Consider the following 18,376-nt stretch of genomic DNA (forward strand, 5'->3'; position numbering starts at 1 on the left):
CCATCCCAATCTTACAGATGAGGAAACAGATGTGGAGGGATGATGTGGCTCGAAGGCGATCATGTACAGGAACGTTTGGAGATGGAAAGGTTCTCAAGGAAGCCCTAGCTCAATCCCTTCATTTTATACAGGAAACAGAATAACTTGCTCAAGTTCACACAGGTAGGGTTAACGAATACACTCTGTTAAGGATCTCAGAGCCCTTCTAATTCAACCCCCTTATTTCAAAGGGGAAACTGAGGCTTAGAGAAGCAACTACTTGCCTGAGATCACACTGGCAATTAAGTGGCCAAGCCCAAATCACCCACCCCAAATCCACTCCACTGCCTTTCACAGCCCTTGACTGTCACACCCAAAATATGACAGTTGTCACCTCATTCTCAAAGGAAGCTGGAAAAATGGCTTCTCGGAGCACTCTTTCTTCCCTTCCCTCTCCCGGCCCTGACAGTACTTCCCCTTGCCCCACTTCAGACACAAAGCTACAACCGATTCATTTGAATTTTATTTAGATTTTGGTTTGGTGGAGGGGAAAAAAAAAAAAAAACTCAACAGGTTTGTAACATTCAAAGAAAGCTTCTGCAACTTGGTGAATTTTGGTTGTGCTACAAGGTAAAGTTGCATAGGAAACTACTCGAAGCCCCTGAGGAAGAGATGTGAGTTTAAGGTGCAAACGGCCATTTTGTTTTCTCTCTGCTCCGAGCTGAAGCCCAGGATGCCCTGGGCCGGGGTTAGGGAAGAGGAAGGTTTTGCTCAGGGACAGAGACTCTCTCATTTTGAGTCAGGAATGAATTCCCTTGTTTGGAAACATCTGCATGGTTCACGGAGAAAAAAATCCCCCTGGCACTAGTTTGGGGCAGACTTTCCTCAATTGTGATAGCAGCTGCTCTGGCTTCCCGTTGGCGCCCAGCAGCAAGACAAGCCGATTAAGAGGGAGGGTGGGTGCTCAGGGAGCAAGGCTTTCTGGGACTTTTGACAGGAGGGGGATCAGTTGCTTGGATTCTGGAGCTGGCCCCTCAGATCCCCCCAACAGCCATTGGAGACCAGCCTCTCCCTTCCTAGACCCAGCCATTCACCAGCACCCAGAGACCCACCACCAGCCTGCACCCACACTCAGCTTAGTTTGCTACAAAGCTCTTTTTTTTCCCCCTGAGGCTGGGGTTAAGTGACTTGCCCAGGGTCACACAGCTAGGAAGTGTTAAGTGTCTGAGACCAGATTTGAACTCAGGTCCTCCTGAATTCAAGGCTGGTGCTCTACTGCGCCCCCTAGCTGCCCCAAAGCTCTTCTTATAGGTTTCAACCTTCATTTCCCCCAGGGACTTGATTTTTGCTGTGTGGGGTAACCACTTTTCCTTTGTGAAAAAATATTCTTACTCCAAATTACATCTCCTCGTTATGCTAAAAACCCTTTTCACCCCCATTTTTTCCAAGGACCCACAGGAGAACAAAGAAGACGATAACCGACGGGATTCCCAAAGGAGCCCGGTTAAGTGTCGTTAATTTGGTAAATGGTGCTCCCAAAGGGAGAGCCAGGGAACGACCATCGGACGGTCCTAGTTAGGCTGCCTTTGGACATCGGTGGTGAAGGAGGAAAAATTTGGAAAAAAGCCAGAGTCCGGAGGAAGGAGTTTCTCTCGATCACATCCTCCGATTATGTGACGAGCTTCTTAAGGACCGATTTGTCTGTCTAGTCTAGGGGAGAGAGATTCCGGCAGTTCCTCCCTGCTGGTAATCCACGCCTGTAAACCATAGGGGATGTACGTCTTTACACCAAATATAGGGCGGGGGTTCTGAGTTAGGTACGACAATCCCTCCACTGCGTTTTCTTTCCCTGGCTGCTTCCTGATCGCCAGGAACACAATTATAAGGTCAGCTGCAAAGCTTCCAGCTAAAGCTCACCGGCTGATTCGCACCACGACAGATCCCAAAAGGAACAAAACTCCCATGGCGCAAAACCCCAAAGAACAAAGCCTGGGCCATTCTCAAATGAGGGTAAACCGGGCTTTGGGTTAAAGACATTTCAGAAGCTCTTACTTCCCTCTCTCAGAACCTTAGAAGCTGGAATCCACTCCATTAGCCTAATCATGCTGGATTAACAGTCTTGTCAGCCTCCCGGAGCTGAAATGCAAAACTGGGGAGGGGAGTCAAAAGTAGAGAGATTTTTAAAAATATATATATTTTACAAGATCAAAAGAAAACAAAGCATATCATAATTTTAAAAAAAAAGTCTTTATACAACTGAAAAAAGTCCACATCTTCCTCACCTCATCTCATCAGTGGTTTTATTTTTTTTTCCTTTTGTCTGTTAAAAAATTAGATATTCTGTATGTTTTCTCCAAATAGCTATAAAAACATGATTTTTCATTTTATACTTTACAAGTAGAAAGTCCGTTTGATTGGCAACAATATACAATAGAAAATCTCTTCAGGATGGTGCTGGGTCGGGAGACTAGCGAGGAAGGGGGAGAAATGGGATGGGAAAGAAAAGAATATGGAGGTGCTTAGTCCTTGGCCATGGTACCGGTCTGGAGCAGAGCATTGTGGTCTGTACCGAATGGCCTGTTTTTCGTGTTCAGTTCCACCCTGGGCTGAAGGCCATTCATCATAAAGAGAAAGCAGCAGAAGGGATTGGAAAGCCCACGTATCAGATGGCAAAGTCTTCATGGTCCACGGGGCTGAAGGCAGCTGCCCTCAGAATATCTAGGGAGTTCACTAGGATCAGGGTCCCTGTGAGATGTTTCCAACGCTTAGTAATGGGGTTCTTCATCTTGTCCAAGCCCAGATGAAGCTCCTGGATGACATCCCGATAGCTGTCCCCAATCTGATTGCTCCATGTCAATAAGAAGTCATAGGCAGGCTTCCACATGGCCTAGAATGTTAGCCCAAGACAAAGGGTGAGAGAGATGAAGTTAGGAAGCAGGAGAACTATTATTTCAACCTATATATTTAATACAAATAAATTACAAAATACTTTTAGCATTTTGGGGATGAAATAGTAGAGAGGGGAACAACAGATAAAAGAAGCTTCTAACAAGAGGTGACTTGCAATAATTATTCACCATCCTCTACTTTATAGAAGAATAAACTATTTCAACAAAGGGATGGGGACTTGACCATAGCCACTTGGTCCTCTGTTTCTTTTGTCCACACTAAAATGTCTTTAATGGTAGGCTGACCGCCTTTCAAATTTAGGGTCAAGTCCATATACAAGAAAATTAGAATACGATGATGGGTCTCGGAAGAGAGACCTCACTGCTGCAATTCAGTAAGGGGTTTCTACTGGGATCCTAGAAGCCATCACTTTCTTTAATGGTACATTTCTAGTCAGGCCCAAGAAGGGGACTTAAATGTATCTCCAAAGGGCCTATTTATGTAAAGCCCGAAGCCCTGATCTAAAGATGGAATGCAAAATAGGCATCTTATCTGCCCAGAAGACTTAGGGAAAGAGCTATCTTGAGCTCAGGAATAAACCCACAAACACCCAGTCCACAACTGGGGCAGTTGGAAGATAAGAATTCTCCCCCCCCCCCCCCCCCGACCCCTCCTCTCTCATCATCCACTGGGCCATCTCCATCCTGTGCCCCGTGGCTTGGCTGCTCCTGGGTCAACGACGGAGCCCCTCCTCACCTCACTGTCGACCACCCCGTTCCTGTCCCGGTGGGGAGATTCATAAGCATCCATCTGTTGCTTGGATACTTTGGCGAGCTTTTCGGCCAGCTCCCTCCATCGCTGGGCCACCTCCACCGCGGTGGTCAGGAGCACGAAGTCCTGGATGAGCCGGACCACAAGGCCCTGACAGTCCATCTTCAACAAGGCCTAGGGGAACAAGAATACAGCGGTGAGGCTCTGAGCACCAAGCCAAGCACGCTGCCCATGGCCATCAGACTTCAGACCCAAGGTAGCCTCCCAGAAACCCAGGGGACCACGTGAAGGTGGCTTAGACTTGAGAATCAGGAAGACCAGCTCAAGTGTGGATTCAGACTCCAGCTGTGTCCCGCCGGGCAAGTCACTAACCTCCCTCAGCCTCGGTGTCCTCATCAGTAAATAATATTCTCCCCCAAGATTGTTATGAGACAACATTAGTCTTTGCAAACCTTAAAGAGCTCCTTGCCTTTTAGCTGTTATTACTATTATCACTGGACTTCAGATAACAAATTTAATCTTAAAGGAAGCACAGATGGTTGTCCGCACGAGGTAGTGAAACAAATGCTGGCTCGACTACCCACTCTCTGTGTGTACTTGGGCGGTCGCCTCCTTATCCCATCACCGTGCTCCTAACATCGCCACCATAATCATTACCGTGGCCACCCCCAGCACCAGCTGCCTTTGTGTAGCACTTTCCTGTTTGCAAAGCCCCGTAGGGATGGCAGCCACTTCCATTCTCTGGGAACCACGTTTTTTTTTTCTCTTTGCAAATACAATGAGGGAGCAGACAAGAGGATGGCCAAGATTATTTCCGATTCTAAATTTATGCTCCCATCATCCTCTGCCAGTACAGCTGTGAGCTATGTGTTCCCTGCTAATGGCCCAATCAATTCAGTGACACTTTTGACCATTCTGGGCCATGGTCTTTCATAAGTTCCCACCCAGATGGGGTCCCTGCAAGCTGCTGGTGCCCTGTTTTCCAAACTATCATTCTAGTTATTTTGCACATAATTACATGTTTATTTTTCTGAAAAGGTGTATTGAGATCGGCGGCTCACACTTGGTCTCCGAGTCCCCAGCATAGTGCTTGGGACTAATGCTCACATGATCAGAGGATTTCAATATTCCTGGGACACATGGGAAAAAACCAATGATAATGCATGGAATACACTGGGCTCACTCGCCCGTGTGGGTGTCAGGAAGTCTATAAAGCAGAGGGCAGAAAGGAGAGCGCCCTCCCAAACCTTAGATGTAACAGCTTCTTTTCTCCTCCAAGTTAAACAAAGCTGCTAATCCCTCTAACAAGTATGTGAGCAGCTCAGATAAAAAGAACTGAACCCGGGTCTCCCGAGACAGATATCTTTCCCCCGTGGCGCCATATTGTCTTTTACAAGCCTTCATTCACATATTTTGGAGGAGTCTTTTCTGAAAGGCAATTTTCCTGAAAATTGTCACAATCAGGGTGTTGGAAGGAGACACAAAGAAGGGGCTGATGATCAAAGAATGGCCAATGTCACACAAGTGATAAATAGCGGAGCAGGACTTAGACCCATGCCCTGAAAACACCCAGAAATAAGGAGACCCCAAATCCAATATCCTTTCTACTACCTCATAATGTCTCCCACCATCAGCAAGCCTTTGTTAAGTAGTTAGCCACATGTTGTGCGAGGCCCTGGGCCTACAGAAGTAAAAGTCTAAAAGTCCCCTTGACCTCATGGATCTTACATCCAATGGCGATGGGAAAGCGTACAGGCTATTCTCAGGACCCCAGGTAAGCACGTTATCCTTGCCTAGCTCACTGGCTGGCTGGTACGAGAAGGTCAAGGAAGGAGCTGGCGTGATTTCTTTCCTCCCCTTCCCCTTAATTCCCAGAGGGATCAATAAAATTATCCCACTTTCTTGGCTCCTATTCAGAGAGGCATTTTGAGGGATAAGAAAAAAAAAGGTGGAGGATGGATGGGTTTCTTTCTACTAATCAGTCATTTCAGAACCAGACGGACCAGATGTAAACTGCTTTCTCTGGTCAATTAAAAAGAATAATACACCATCAAAAAAAAAAAAAAAAAAAAAAAAAGTTAAATATACACACAAAGGACTGTACATAAACAGAAAAAACCCACACAGACCGGTTATTTATTTGTTTTTTGGGGGTAGAAATGTGGAGTACTCTGGATATAGAACGACGATTACATGGAAGCAGAATTTCATTGGTTGGTTTTGCTGAACTGGCTTTCTCGTACAAGAGGAAGTTTCATTGGACAAATAGGGGAAGAAGAGAACTATGTCTAGAAAAGGAACCAATAAAACTTTAAGAAAACAGAGCACACACAAAATCACACTTTGGCCATTTACTATTTGACATAAATGTGCCCATTTAGAAAAAGAAATCTATTCCTGATTTTTCCATATTTGTCTTCTTCCCTGACCGGCCATTTATTTGTTTATAATTTATAATTTAGTTCTATCCCTCTTTGCCTTTTCAGGGGACCCTTCAGGACTCCTATTTCTGACCCCAGAAAGGCTCTATTTTGGGTCTTGATTTGTGGTTTGGAACCGTCATATTCCAACTATGCTGTAATCTTTCTCACTGTACCTGCCCTTTTTGAACCCTTTTTTCAAAAGTAAGACATTTATTTGGTTCCTATGGAGCTTTTTTTGTTTTGTTCAGAGTGAAGTCTTACATTCATATTAATCCTTCATGACATGCAAGGCAGTGGCCAATATTAGGGAAGAAAGTTGAGGGCTGGAGAAAATAAATTACAGTTCAATCAAGGTCATGGGGTCAAGAATTCAAGCATTATAAACATCATCTCCCATCTTTTCCAAGTTCCCCTTGCATTCATGTTAAGAAAGCCAAGATACTAAACTGGAACTTGGAAAGATCTTTTCCAGAGAAAATGGGATCAAATCCATCCCCTCTGTGAGATTTTGATCCACTCTTTACTGAAGGTGAATGTTGTAAATCTTGGAAAAACAAACTCTGGTGAATGTCTCTCGGCTCCCACTTCTGAGATTTCCGACTTAATGAGCACTTATTTGCACGTTTCTGAGGATTCTGGGACTAAATGAGGTGGAGTAAGGATGAACACTGTCTAATGGGTTCATTGCCGCAAGCCCAAACCCAAAGTTCCCCCGTGAGCCAGCTGCTTCGGTAACTGGGGACTGCCCGCACCATTTGGTAGGCCCAGGAGCTGTGTGATAAGGCAAGCAGGCCCGGGTAGTCACTTGGGTGGATTCTGACAGTGCACATTATTATTTCCCTCTGTTCCGGAGCCATTATTCCAGTTTGGCTATAAAAGAGAATATGTCATCCGAAATAAGGCTGGAAAGGGAAGATGTGAAGGAAGAGCTGAATGAACACTTGAGTGTCTGAATGAAGCCATCTTTCACGGGGTGAACATGGAGGAGGGCAGCCTTGGGCCCTCAGGATCTCAGCAGGGGTCTTCCAAGCAAGTGGTCAATGGTTCCCACCCCCCCCTTAAAAGTTCACACTAAATTAAGGGGGTAGAAAAGGCTCTGGGGACATTTTTCCTGCAAGCTCTTTATTTCATTTTCTTCCCAAACGTCTGTATACCTCTGCGAGCAAAATCAGCTGAATCTTCCTATAAAATCTCATTATTTTTATTATTTCACTTCCTCTCCTCCAAGCCTTGAGCAATAAATAAAATCACATTATCTGTGCCCTTCGCTGGAGTCCTTATTGCCAACAGGATCAAATTCAAGCATCCCAGCTCGGCCTTGAAGTCCTGGCATTTCCCAGAAGGTCAACGAGCCATCTCTCTTCTCCCCTCCACCCCCCTTCCTCTGGACACCCTCTCGACATTCCTGGCCTCCTGGACAGCCGGAGCCATGCACTGCCTGGAACGCAGCTCCTCCCCACCCCACCTTCCAGATTCCTCCGACCTTCACCCCAGGACCCCCCCTTCTCACGATCATTAGCTGGAAACCTGCTTTATCAGACGCCCCCCATGGGCCAGAAGAAAACACTAGTAAATCACAGGCTTTGGTTGTCAAGTTGCTAACTGCACCACCTTGGACTTTGAGACGTCATTGGCAGGAGAAAAGTCCCACAAAATAAAGCTGCTTCTTTCTCGGGTCTAGACATTCTAGTTCAATATTTATCCATGCTCTGTGTTTGGAAAATAAAAAGCTTTAAAAATAAAAATGGAACTCTAATTAAAAAAAAGAAAGAAACAGGGGAGTAAGCAATTGTAAATATGTGTCCATGCTCCTCTCCTGAGTTGATCACTCACTGATTATAGATTATATTATAGATGAACTGATACAGATAAATGAGCTGGACAGGGCTTGCTTAGGAAGCCATCTACACTGGTCATGACTGAGCCCAAACTGGCTTCTTCAAGTCCAGCATTAACTGGATGCTGTGAAGTGGTTGGGAACCACGGCACGTGGCCCGTCGAACCATGGACTGTGGGCGCACACGGTCACACAAAAGGGCTGAAGGAGACCCTCAGTCACCTCGTCTAGCGTTACAGAGGAAGAGTAGTCTCAGAATCTGTGAGCCGGCTCCATTCGAGAAGTCCAACCCATGCTGAACAAAATGGCAGCTTGGAGAGAGCTCTTGTCTACTCAGGAAGGTCCAAGTGCAAATCTTGCTCCAGATACTTATTAGGTACCACTGGGCAAGTCATTTAACTTCTCATGGTCTCACTTTTCTCCTCTGTAAAGTGGGGACAACCCTAACACCTACCTCCGGGGCTGTTGTGAGGATCAAATGGGATAAAACATACAAGGGCCCAGGTGGTTCAGTAAATAGAGGACCAGCTTTGCATTTGGGACCCAAGTTCAAATCTGACCTCAGACACTTGACACTTGTTAGCTGTGTTACTTAATCCCAAATGCCTCTCAAAAACAAAAACAAAAAAACGCCAAAAATCCCCAAACTCAAGTATAACAAGATAAAAAATAAAAGATAAACACTGAATTGATCCAATTATTCTGGAAAATAATTTGGAACAATGCCCCCAAAGTCACATTCAGCCGTTTGTATTGCTAGGCTCGTATATTAATGAGATCCAAGATCTTATCTATACAAAAAATAAATACAGCAATGGGAAAGTGCGAGCGAACTCCCCACACCGGGAGGAGAATGGACCACCCCCATTATGTCCACATCACGGATCCTGTATCACTTTCCAAAAACACACAGAAAACAAGCAACGGGCACCTGTCTAAACACTCCAAGACAAACATCCAGGCAGGTGGGTTTCTGGCAGGTGGCGTTGTGTGGATCGGAGCCATCAGCTGCAAACATAAGGCATCACCATGGATACACAAATTGGCCCTCCCCTGAGGATGGGTCACTTTGTTAGACAGGGTCGGGGCCCTCGCCAGCCTGCTCAGGAAACGTTCCAAGCTACCTCTTCGATCTGGCACGGTCTATTATGCCCCCTGGGAAACGATGCACTGTGTTGCCCATCAGTCATGACTTAAGAAAAGCTAAGATGAGACTATTGCGGATCCAGACCCAGCACCCGTGATTCCTTCCAGTGAGGAGGCAAGACAGACAGACAGGCGGTGGGTTAATACAAAATGAGGCACACATTTGTGGACAGGGCCCATGGGGCACTTTGTTTTCTGTGACTATAATTCTATGATACAATGCTTTTTTTTTTTTCTTCTTTTTCTGTTCTTTCTCTCTTTCTTTTTCCTCCAGTGAGTGGGAATGGGCAAGAGGGGAAAAAAGCCTAATTGAAAAAAGTACATTTAAATAAGTTAAAAACAAACAAACAAACAAACAAACAAACAAAAAAAAAAACCACAACCCAACAGTGCGTCAAGAATCCTCCAAAGCTGGAGTTCAATTTGGGTTCTCACTCTGCCATAACAAACCTATAATCAATCTGTTTGCTAAGTCACTAGCCAAGCTCAGTCTCCTTAATCTCATCTCCATCTTTCAGGCCGAGTGAAACTTAATTATTGGTGTGAAATTGTGCGAGCTCGTGGAACAAAGGTTCACAGAGCATTACACTTTCAATTCTGCCATGAGTGGGGCTGGAGCTAATAGGATTTCATTTTCAGCTCAAGACACGGGGCCATAGTTAGTGACGTCACCCTCTCCCCCATTTCCCATCTAAAACAGGTGAAAAGAAGAGCTGGGAATTGATAGATGGCCCTCCCCCAACCACACACACACACACACACACACACACCCCATTTGGGAAGTTCATTCCTATTTGCAGAAGAATAGTGACTCACTGGGATTTTCACACCAATTAGTGGCAATATGGTAACCTTAATCAGTACCTCCTGCTGGCTGGTTCAGGGGTGGGGCTGCTGGTGACAAAGAAGCTGCCGGGGAAGGAAGGAGAAAGACAGAGACCAGGGAAGGCTTTCTGAAAAAGCAGCATTGAAATCTTGCTCAAAAAGAGGGGCAGGAAGTCAAAGGACTAAAAGTGGAAGAAAGACCACTTTCTGCACCAGAGAACAGCTTGGGCCAAGGTACAATGACGGCAGAGGGCAGACAGAAATGATTACGGGGAGCATTTCCCCCTGAATGACAGTGTACGTTATTACTTCCCTTGATTACAGAGCTATTATTCCAATTTGACTATAAAAGAGAATATGTCATTCAAAAAAAAGCTGGAAAGGGACCGTGTTAACTGGAAGGGAAAACAGTTGGTTATCTTTGGCAATTGGGAGCCAAGAAAAAATTTTTAACGAGTTGAGATTTCCAGATTTCTGGAAGGTCAGCACAACCACAAGTCCGGGAATGGAAGGTCAGAAGGGGACTCCTGCTCCAGTCCAGATAAGCACTGAGGAGGATGAGATTGAAGCCTTCTGGAGGAACCCCAAGGCGCAAGGAAGCTGAGACTAGCAGGGAGAGCAGGCCAGAAACTCTCTGCATCTCTCTATGGTCTGGGCTACTTCTTTCTAACAGGCATGAGAGTGGGGGATTAGGGGCAAGGAGCAAGCCAGGGCAAGGCAGAAAGGGAGGCAAGAGAATGAAGGGAAAGAAGCGCTCGATGAACAGAGAAGATAAAATGGATCATTTCACTGACAAAATCCAAAAGCTTTATTTTTTTTTTTGGAACAAGCAAAATCAATGCAGGTCTGAGTGTGCCGAGCACTGAATTTCACGTCCTTTTTGCTTAACTGCTTTTGTTTGACTTTTAAATTTTTCATCAGAAGGGGTGGAGAGAAAAAGACTATGTGGGGAATTATGGTGATGGAAAAACAGGTGGTATGAATAAAATATACATTTGAACCAAATTGATGCAAGTAGAATCAGAAAGGAGACAGTGAGCTGAGAATTTCAAGCATGTTTCCTTGATAAACAGCCAGTAAATGGGAATGGAGAGAAATAGAAGAAAGAGGAATTGCTCAATAGATGAATGATCAAAGGCTACGGAGACAGAAGAGTTCTGACAAGAAAAAAAGCAAGCCATCAGGCAGCAGAGTAAGAAGTGTTCCAAATCACGAATAAGCAGAGAAATGCACCCATCATGCGTGTCTCCTACTAATCAAAACCTACTGAGAGCTCGACTGGAGAAAGATTCAGACTTACGTGGATCACATTCACGTCATCCAGCCCCAATTGGGTTCTCACTATAGCAACTGCTATCTTCTTGTCCCCACAGAAGAGTCTGAATCTTTTCTTCCTTCCTTGATTCACCCACCACCGACTCTGAACCAGTCCAAGCCCTCATCTCTTATTTTAGGGAGAAAACTGAAGTCCATCAGCATGAGCTCCCTCTTCCTGCTTTCTCTTCCTCTCAAAAGCCCCTGGACATCACCTCCCACTCTTTCCTTCTTCTCTTAGTCTCTGACACTGAAAGCCAATCTTTTTTCGTCACTTAATCCCATCTTCTCCAGTAGATTAAACCTCACTTGTCTCTCCTTGGGTATTAACTTCTTGCTGATGCCTTTAAGGTCCCCAAATCTTTAATAAACAACAATTCACTGGATTCTACCACACACTCAAGCTCCTTTCTTTGCCAAGTAAACTCCTGGTCCTTTTACTCTCATTCGGTCCTAAATCCTTTTCCACTCTCACCTTCTCCTTAAGGATCTCTGCCAACTTTCACAAGGATTCAAAAAGGATGGACATCTCCCTTTTTGACTGAAGACAGCTTACTAACTACTGGATGTGACCCATTACCCATGAGCCAAAGGGACCTGGGCCTCGAGCACCTCCTCAAAATGAAAAAGTCTCCAGAGAGCATCCCTCTCTATCCCCAAACAAGGAAACACACCCCAACCTTGGGGTGAAGAAACTACTGACAAGTGAAGAGGAAGCCTGCGAAGGCCTTCTGGGAGCAAAGCTGTCCAAAGGACTGCTAATTAGTACAGTTCACATGCCCAAAGGGCCATCACTGTACATACCCTTTGTTCCAGCAGTGTCCCAAACAGATCATAAAAGAGGGAAAAGGAGCCATACGTGCTCCAACGTTTGTGGCGGCCCTTTCTGTAGTGGCAAGAAACTGAAACCTGGCTGGATGCCCATCAGCTGGGGAATGGCTGAACAAGTTATGGCTCATTAATGTTATGGAATATTACTGTTCTCTAAGAAGTGACCGGCAGGATGATTTCAGAGAGGCCTGGAGAGACTGACGGGAACTGATGTTGAGTGAAATGAGCAGGACCAGGAGAACGTTATACACGGCAGCAAGATTATATAAAGATCAATTCCTTTGGACGCGGCTCTTTTCAGCAGTGAGCGGATTCGGACCAGTTCTGATGATCTTGTGATGAAGAGAATCATCTACACCCAGAGAGAGCCTGGGGGAACCGAGTGTGGATCATAACATGGCCACTCGCTTTTTTTTTTTGCTTTTATTGCTTGCATTTTGTTTTCTTTCTTGTGCAATAAGATAATTGTCGAAATATATATAGAAGAATTGCACATGCTTAACATATACTAGATTACTTGCCATTTATGGGAGAAGGTGAAGAGAAGGGAGGGAGAAAAAATTTTGGAACTCAAGATTTTGCAAGGGTGAATGTTGAAAATTATCTGCATATATTTTGAAAATAAAAAGCTTTGATTAAAAAAAAAAATGAATACGGTTCAGAGCTCTAGGGCTTTCTGGAGCCCCGATACCCAATCCTTTCAGCAGTTGATGGAAGCCGATATGCACATTCCCTTATCTTTGGAGACAGATGCCCTTAAATCACAGTCCCCTGGCAGCGCGCCGAGCGGCCCCAGGTCTACTGCTTGGCCAACTACCGCGGAGGGTGGAATGTCAAGTCTGTTGATGGAGTGCTCTGATAACAGACCGGTAGGTTGGCATTTCAGGGCGGGTCAGTTCTCAAAACACTGAGTGCCATCTCGTAGCAGGGGTTCTGTTCTCCCTTCCAACATTTTCAAAGAAAGGAGCAAGAATCAAGACACGGAATTATGCCATCTAGCTCCAAAAGGCACTCTGGGAATCCTCAAAGGCTTTCCTTTGAGATTAAGGAAGGAGACATGACTTATTTCTCCAAGGACACACGGAGAAGTAAGCCACCAAAAGGATGGCTTTACTATCAGTTCTTTGACCATTTACCCTGAACATGAATGAGGAAGACTGGACCGTCAGCACAACTTACACTCCGGCTCCTCTTTGAAGCACAGAAACTGGCAGTCAGTCCATAAACACTAATTAAGCGCCTATGGTGTGTCCAGGAGTGTGCTGAATGCTGAAGAGAGGAAAAGAGGGAAAAGATAGAACCTCCCCTTCAAACTCTGCCCTCAAAAAGCCCCCATCCTCAATCTAGTGATCCAGCAGGTAGTTCAAGAAGGTTTGCTGAATCCCCGAGAGCAGGAGAAGAAACACTTCCGTACTTTTCAAATTCTATCAAATCCTAGGAAAAAAGCATTAGAACTCAGGGGTATCTAACCATGGAGATCACCTCTGAACCCGCTTACTTTTCTGATGAGAGGCCCACCGGAGAACACGAGGTCTAACAGGACGCATGGAGTCAGCAGTAGAACTGCCCGAAGACCCAAGGCTCCCCACTTTGCCCCCAACATGTACAACCCTTCCCACTCTGGGCTGCCATCAAAGACACATTTATGATGAATCCATTGTAGAGGAACATACTATTAAAATCCATAAACTAATGAATAATTAACTAATGGCCACAGTTTTGGTTTTCAGGGTTTTGTTTTTGTTCTCGTTTACGAGGGGGAGAAGGACCCTAACATTTCCTTTCTACCGGAAGGAAACATATTCCGTAAAATCACAGAATCTCAGAGTTGGAAAGGAGCTTGTCCAACCCTTACCCGAACCTAAGACTGTAGGCTCTCATCAATACACTTAACATTCAGCCTTTTCTATTTTTATTTATTTATTTTTGCTGAGGCAATTGGGGTTAAGTGACTCGCCCAGGGTCACACAGCCAGGAATGTTAAGTGTCTGAGGCAGGATTTGAACTCAGGTCCTCCTGACTCCAGGGCTGGTGCTCTAGCCACTGTGCTACCCAGCTGTCCCCAGAAGTGAGGGAATTTAGTGAATTCATCCTTAGGCTGCTGTGTTCTTAAATGCATCAGGGCAGTAACATTGTCCTTTCCTTTCCTTAGTGTTTGTTACTAAAACATAAATAGTTGGCTATGGCAGCACTTGAGAAGCTTTTATTTTCTCCTTTGTAAAGGGCTCCCACCCAAAGACTCCCAGCAAGACGGGGCTCTAGATTGCCTTGGAAGCGCATGCCGACTTGCACTCCCGGGAAGACATTGGGAACCGTGTTAAGATTTAGGCTGAAAATCAAGAACCATTCAAAACTACGGCTTCATCAACGGCAGCTGCTGCTCCCCTCTCATTGTGCATCCATCACTGACATTTCCATGTTAAAAAGCATGCTAAGGGAGTTATTTTTGCTGTGCCCAGGACCTGTCAGAATGCCCCGGATGGCCCGTGATGGATCCAACAGAGCCCTGGAGATCTCCATGAGACGGGCATTATTCCCGTACTTTGCTGGGATCCGTTTACAAGCAGACATCCCGTGATGGGCACGGAGGGGACTAGCTAAATCTCAAACGTTTCCGGACGCTTTCCAAGTCCACCCCGGGGATCCGATCTGCCGAGCACTTACCATCATGAGCTCCTTCTGAAAAGACTTTCTGTCCTTATTCTCAGTATTGTTACAGTCTTCCTTCAACTTTTCCAGGACGGAGGCCACGCGCTCAGGCTCGCTGTCCAGCTCCGCCCGGCAGAAGAAGGTGAGCGGCAGGTTGACGTAGCCCAAGGCGTCCGCGAACGAGCGCCAGCTGCTGATGTTCTCCATGAGCAGGGTCCGTACGGAGGCGTAGATGTACGTCAGAAACTTGCAGGGCCTCAGGATCTGCTCCAGGAGCACGCTGGTACTGAGGTCGGGCCCGGAGAAAAAGCACGGCCGGATCTTCCCGACGACGAGCACGTTCTTGGTGTGCACGAGCCCGATCTTACCCTGGTAATACCCGATGTACCACTCTTTGGTCCACAGCTGCCCTTTCAACTTGATCTTCTCCTCGCTGAGCAAGGCTATGACATCTCCCTTCTTATACTCCAGCAAATAATGGTTTTTATTCTGTCTCACAACCGTCTTCAGCAGTTTCCCGAACTTGAGGCTGGCCACGGGACGCTCCTGAAAAGTCGGGTACTTGGTGGTCGCGGCCAGCGGAGACAGGATGATCTTCCCGATCTCGTTCTTCTTGAGGAACCTCCGCGGCCCCGAAGGCTTGACGGCACTCTTGGGCGGGGGCTGGGGGGTCTGGACGCAGAACTGGGTGAGAATGGCCTCCTGGTCGTCCTTCACCTGGATCCTCAGGGTGAAGTCGGACAGGTCGTTGGGGTCGTGGGAGGTGATGGGGAAGATCAGGCGGCTCACCTTGCCCAGCTTCATCTGGAAGCCCCGGACCACTTTGGCTTGCTCGCTGGCTCGGACCTCGTAATTGGTCATGTTGGAGAACATGCACAGCCTGAGGTCCTGGGGCCTGGACAGAACAAACTGGTGCTTGCCCCACAGCTGCAGAGCCACCGGAGAAGTCCCGTGGACCTGCCGCGTGACCTCGCTCACCAGCAGCGTCTTGGGCGCGCACTCGTGCCCGAAGAGCGTCACCACCGTCTTGAAGGAGGGATGGATGTGCTTGGGGCCGTACACCCCCACGGTGATTTTTTTATGGATGAAGTCCCAGACGGTGGAGGGGTACAGGATGTTCTGTCCGTGCGCCACGATGGCTATGTACATGCAAGGCTCCAGGTTCTCCAGGTGGACCTGGATCGTGTCGCCGTAGTTGTAGAGCAGGGGGACCGGCACATAGGGCCCCTCCTTCATGTCGCTGCGCAAGCACTGCACGGCCACGGTGCTCTTGCTGACGACGTCCTGCCGGACCTCGGCCGAAACCTTCATCTCCAAGATGATGAAGGACTTCACCTCCATGTTGCTCAGTTTCACCTCCAGCACCGGGCTGATGGTGCTCGATTTGTCGCTGTTGAGCTCCAGGGGAGGGTCCAGCAAGGCTTTCATGGAAATCTGCTGCATCTCCCCGGGAGCCACGTGGCCCTCGGGCACGTGGATGGTGATGTTGGTGTCCGGGAGCTGGACGGCCCCCCCCGACGTGTCCAGCTTGCACACGATGTTCGTCTCTACGGGCTGAGTCTGGCCCCAGCCGGGATTCTGGCCGAGCAAGTCCAAGTCGTGGCAGGAGCGGGCCAGCTTCCGGTGGTTCAACCAGGCGGCCCGAAAGTCCTCTCGGCTCTGAAATTGTTCGGGGGTCGGAGACTTCAACCCGGTGAAAAACGTGGACGACGAGGGGGCTTCCGACTTGGCTTGGAGGACGGAGAGCTCGGACAAACTGTACGAACGTTTGCTTCTGAAAAAGGGGTTGTCCCGCTTGACGGGGTGCTCGGTGTCGGAGAGTCGGTTGGCGGATGGCAGCTCGTCAAAGATATTGCCGACGCTGTTGGCGGTCACCGAAGCGGTTGTGGTATAAGAAGGGGGGGGCGCCTCCGTGTCAAAGAGCAGCAAGTCCACCGTGGTCTTGGGGACCGCTTCCTCCAGGCTGGGCCCGAGGGGCACGTTCCCATTCAGAAACGGGTTTGTCTGCACCCCATTCAAGAAAGGGTTATTATTGTGGGCCTTATTCACCCCCTTCTTCTCCTCCGTCCAGCCCCCTCCCAGCAGTTCCAGTTCCTTGGCTATTTCATCAGGGCTGTCCAGGAGATTGTCGATCATACCGCTGTCGCTTAACGTCGAGTTGCGGTAGTTGACGGGCTGCACGTAGGAGGAGGGGATGTAGCCCATCTCCGTGGTGTTGTGGGCGTACCACCACTCCCCGCCCGAGGTGTCCAAGACGTACAGGCGGTCCCCTTTGGAGAACTTGAGGGTGGTGAAGTTGGTGGGGCAGTAGTCCTTGATTGCTATCACTTCTTTCGCGTTTCCAAACGGCGTGGGATTGTCGCCAAGCAAGGCACTGGGGGAAGGCACTGGAAAAGAGAAAACAGAGTCAGTGAGCCGCCGACCGTGGGGGCTTTGACAGACAGGGGAGGCGTGGGTCTGAGCGGGAAGAGCCAGAAAGGTCTCAGTGAGCAGAGGGTCACCACTGGAGACCCAAGACAGGGGTTCAGATCCTGGCTCTGGCACCGCAAACTCAAGGTTCTGGGCGGATCATTCAGTCTCCCTAGACCTCCGTTTCCCACCAGTCTCAGGCTCCACTGGAAAACAGAGCTGCTAGGGCCTAACGAGATTGTGGGGATTGTGAAAACCAAAATGTCAAGGTGGAATTATTTTATTCTTTTTCCTTGTCCCCTCTGTGCCTAGCAAAGTTCCTGACCTTGATAGAGTACATCTAAAATGGGCTACAAAAACGGCAAGCATCATTATTTTTTAATAGTATTTTGTTTTTACAAATTCATGTAAAGACGGTTTTCAACATTCATTTTGGTAAGACTTTGTGTTCCAAATGTTTCTCCCTCCCTCCTCTGGTATAGTGTGCAATCGATACAATCCTTTTAATCATAATTCCACCTCTATCATGTTGTGCAAGAAAAAGCAGGTCAATCAAAGGGGGAAAAGAATGAAAAAATAAACAAACAAATGAAAACGCTCTTCTTCAATCAGTCAGTCTCCATTCTCCATCGTTCTTTCTCTGGATACAGACAGCAACTTTCATCCCGAACCACTGGAATTGCCTTGAATCACCACATTGTTGAGAAGCATTATTATTGAAAAAGCAAGAGGAAGAGGAAGATGAGTGGCCGGTGGCTTCCGGACGGAGAGTTTCCATTTTTACTCATTCAATACCATTCAGGATGTCAGACACCAGCAGAGGGTGAGTTGGGCAATTCCCAAGTTTTGTAGCTCAGGGACCCAGAGTAAAAGGGAGCCCAGGAGCCATCAAGTCCAAGCTCCTCAGTTTCCTTAAGATGAAGACTCCTAAGCCTAGCCCCAAAACTAAGCAGATGAGGTGGGATTGGAAATCAGGTCCGTGGACCCCAGGATTCATTTCTGATTAATTCAATTTAATAAGTGGTTATTGACTAAGGGTTCTGGTGCTGAATATGTGCTAGGACGGGCGCCATTGGAAAGTGTTCCTTCCCCAAGAAAGATCTCAACTACGATGAAGAAAAAAATCCCAACTTGACCCATGAAGCAACATTTTCAGGGAATGAACAAAAGGCTCCATGATCCCCTTCTATTCATCCCTGCCTGTCCCCCCATGTGGGTAGAAATCAGAAGGGGGAGGTGGTAGCTAGAAAGAATGCTGAATTTGGGGACCTGGAACCAAGTCCCAAACTTGGGGCGGCCGTTC

The 18,376-nt window shown here is 47.2% G+C and overlaps 1 protein-coding gene across 2 annotated transcripts in view; it reads right to left on the reverse strand.

Annotated features, from left to right (window-relative positions):
* Positions 1–493: 493 nt before the first annotated feature.
* The window catches only part of SH3BP4 (SH3 domain binding protein 4), a 97,004-nt gene continuing 79,121 nt past the window's right edge, over positions 494–18,376 (reverse strand). For both annotated transcript variants that reach the window (XM_074264421.1, XM_074264422.1), the window contains 3 exons: positions 14,680–17,051; positions 3,625–3,813; positions 494–2,866 (listed from right to left, as the gene is read on the reverse strand). In XM_074264421.1, the coding sequence (XP_074120522.1) occupies positions 2,642–2,866; positions 3,625–3,813; positions 14,680–17,051 (2,786 nt within the window). In that variant the 3' untranslated portion in view covers positions 494–2,641. The remainder of the gene's footprint in view (positions 2,867–3,624; positions 3,814–14,679; positions 17,052–18,376) is intronic.

The sequence above is a fragment of the Sminthopsis crassicaudata genome, chromosome 4, assembly GCF_048593235.1.
Source record: "Sminthopsis crassicaudata isolate SCR6 chromosome 4, ASM4859323v1, whole genome shotgun sequence".
NCBI lineage: Eukaryota > Metazoa > Chordata > Mammalia > Dasyuromorphia > Dasyuridae > Sminthopsis > Sminthopsis crassicaudata.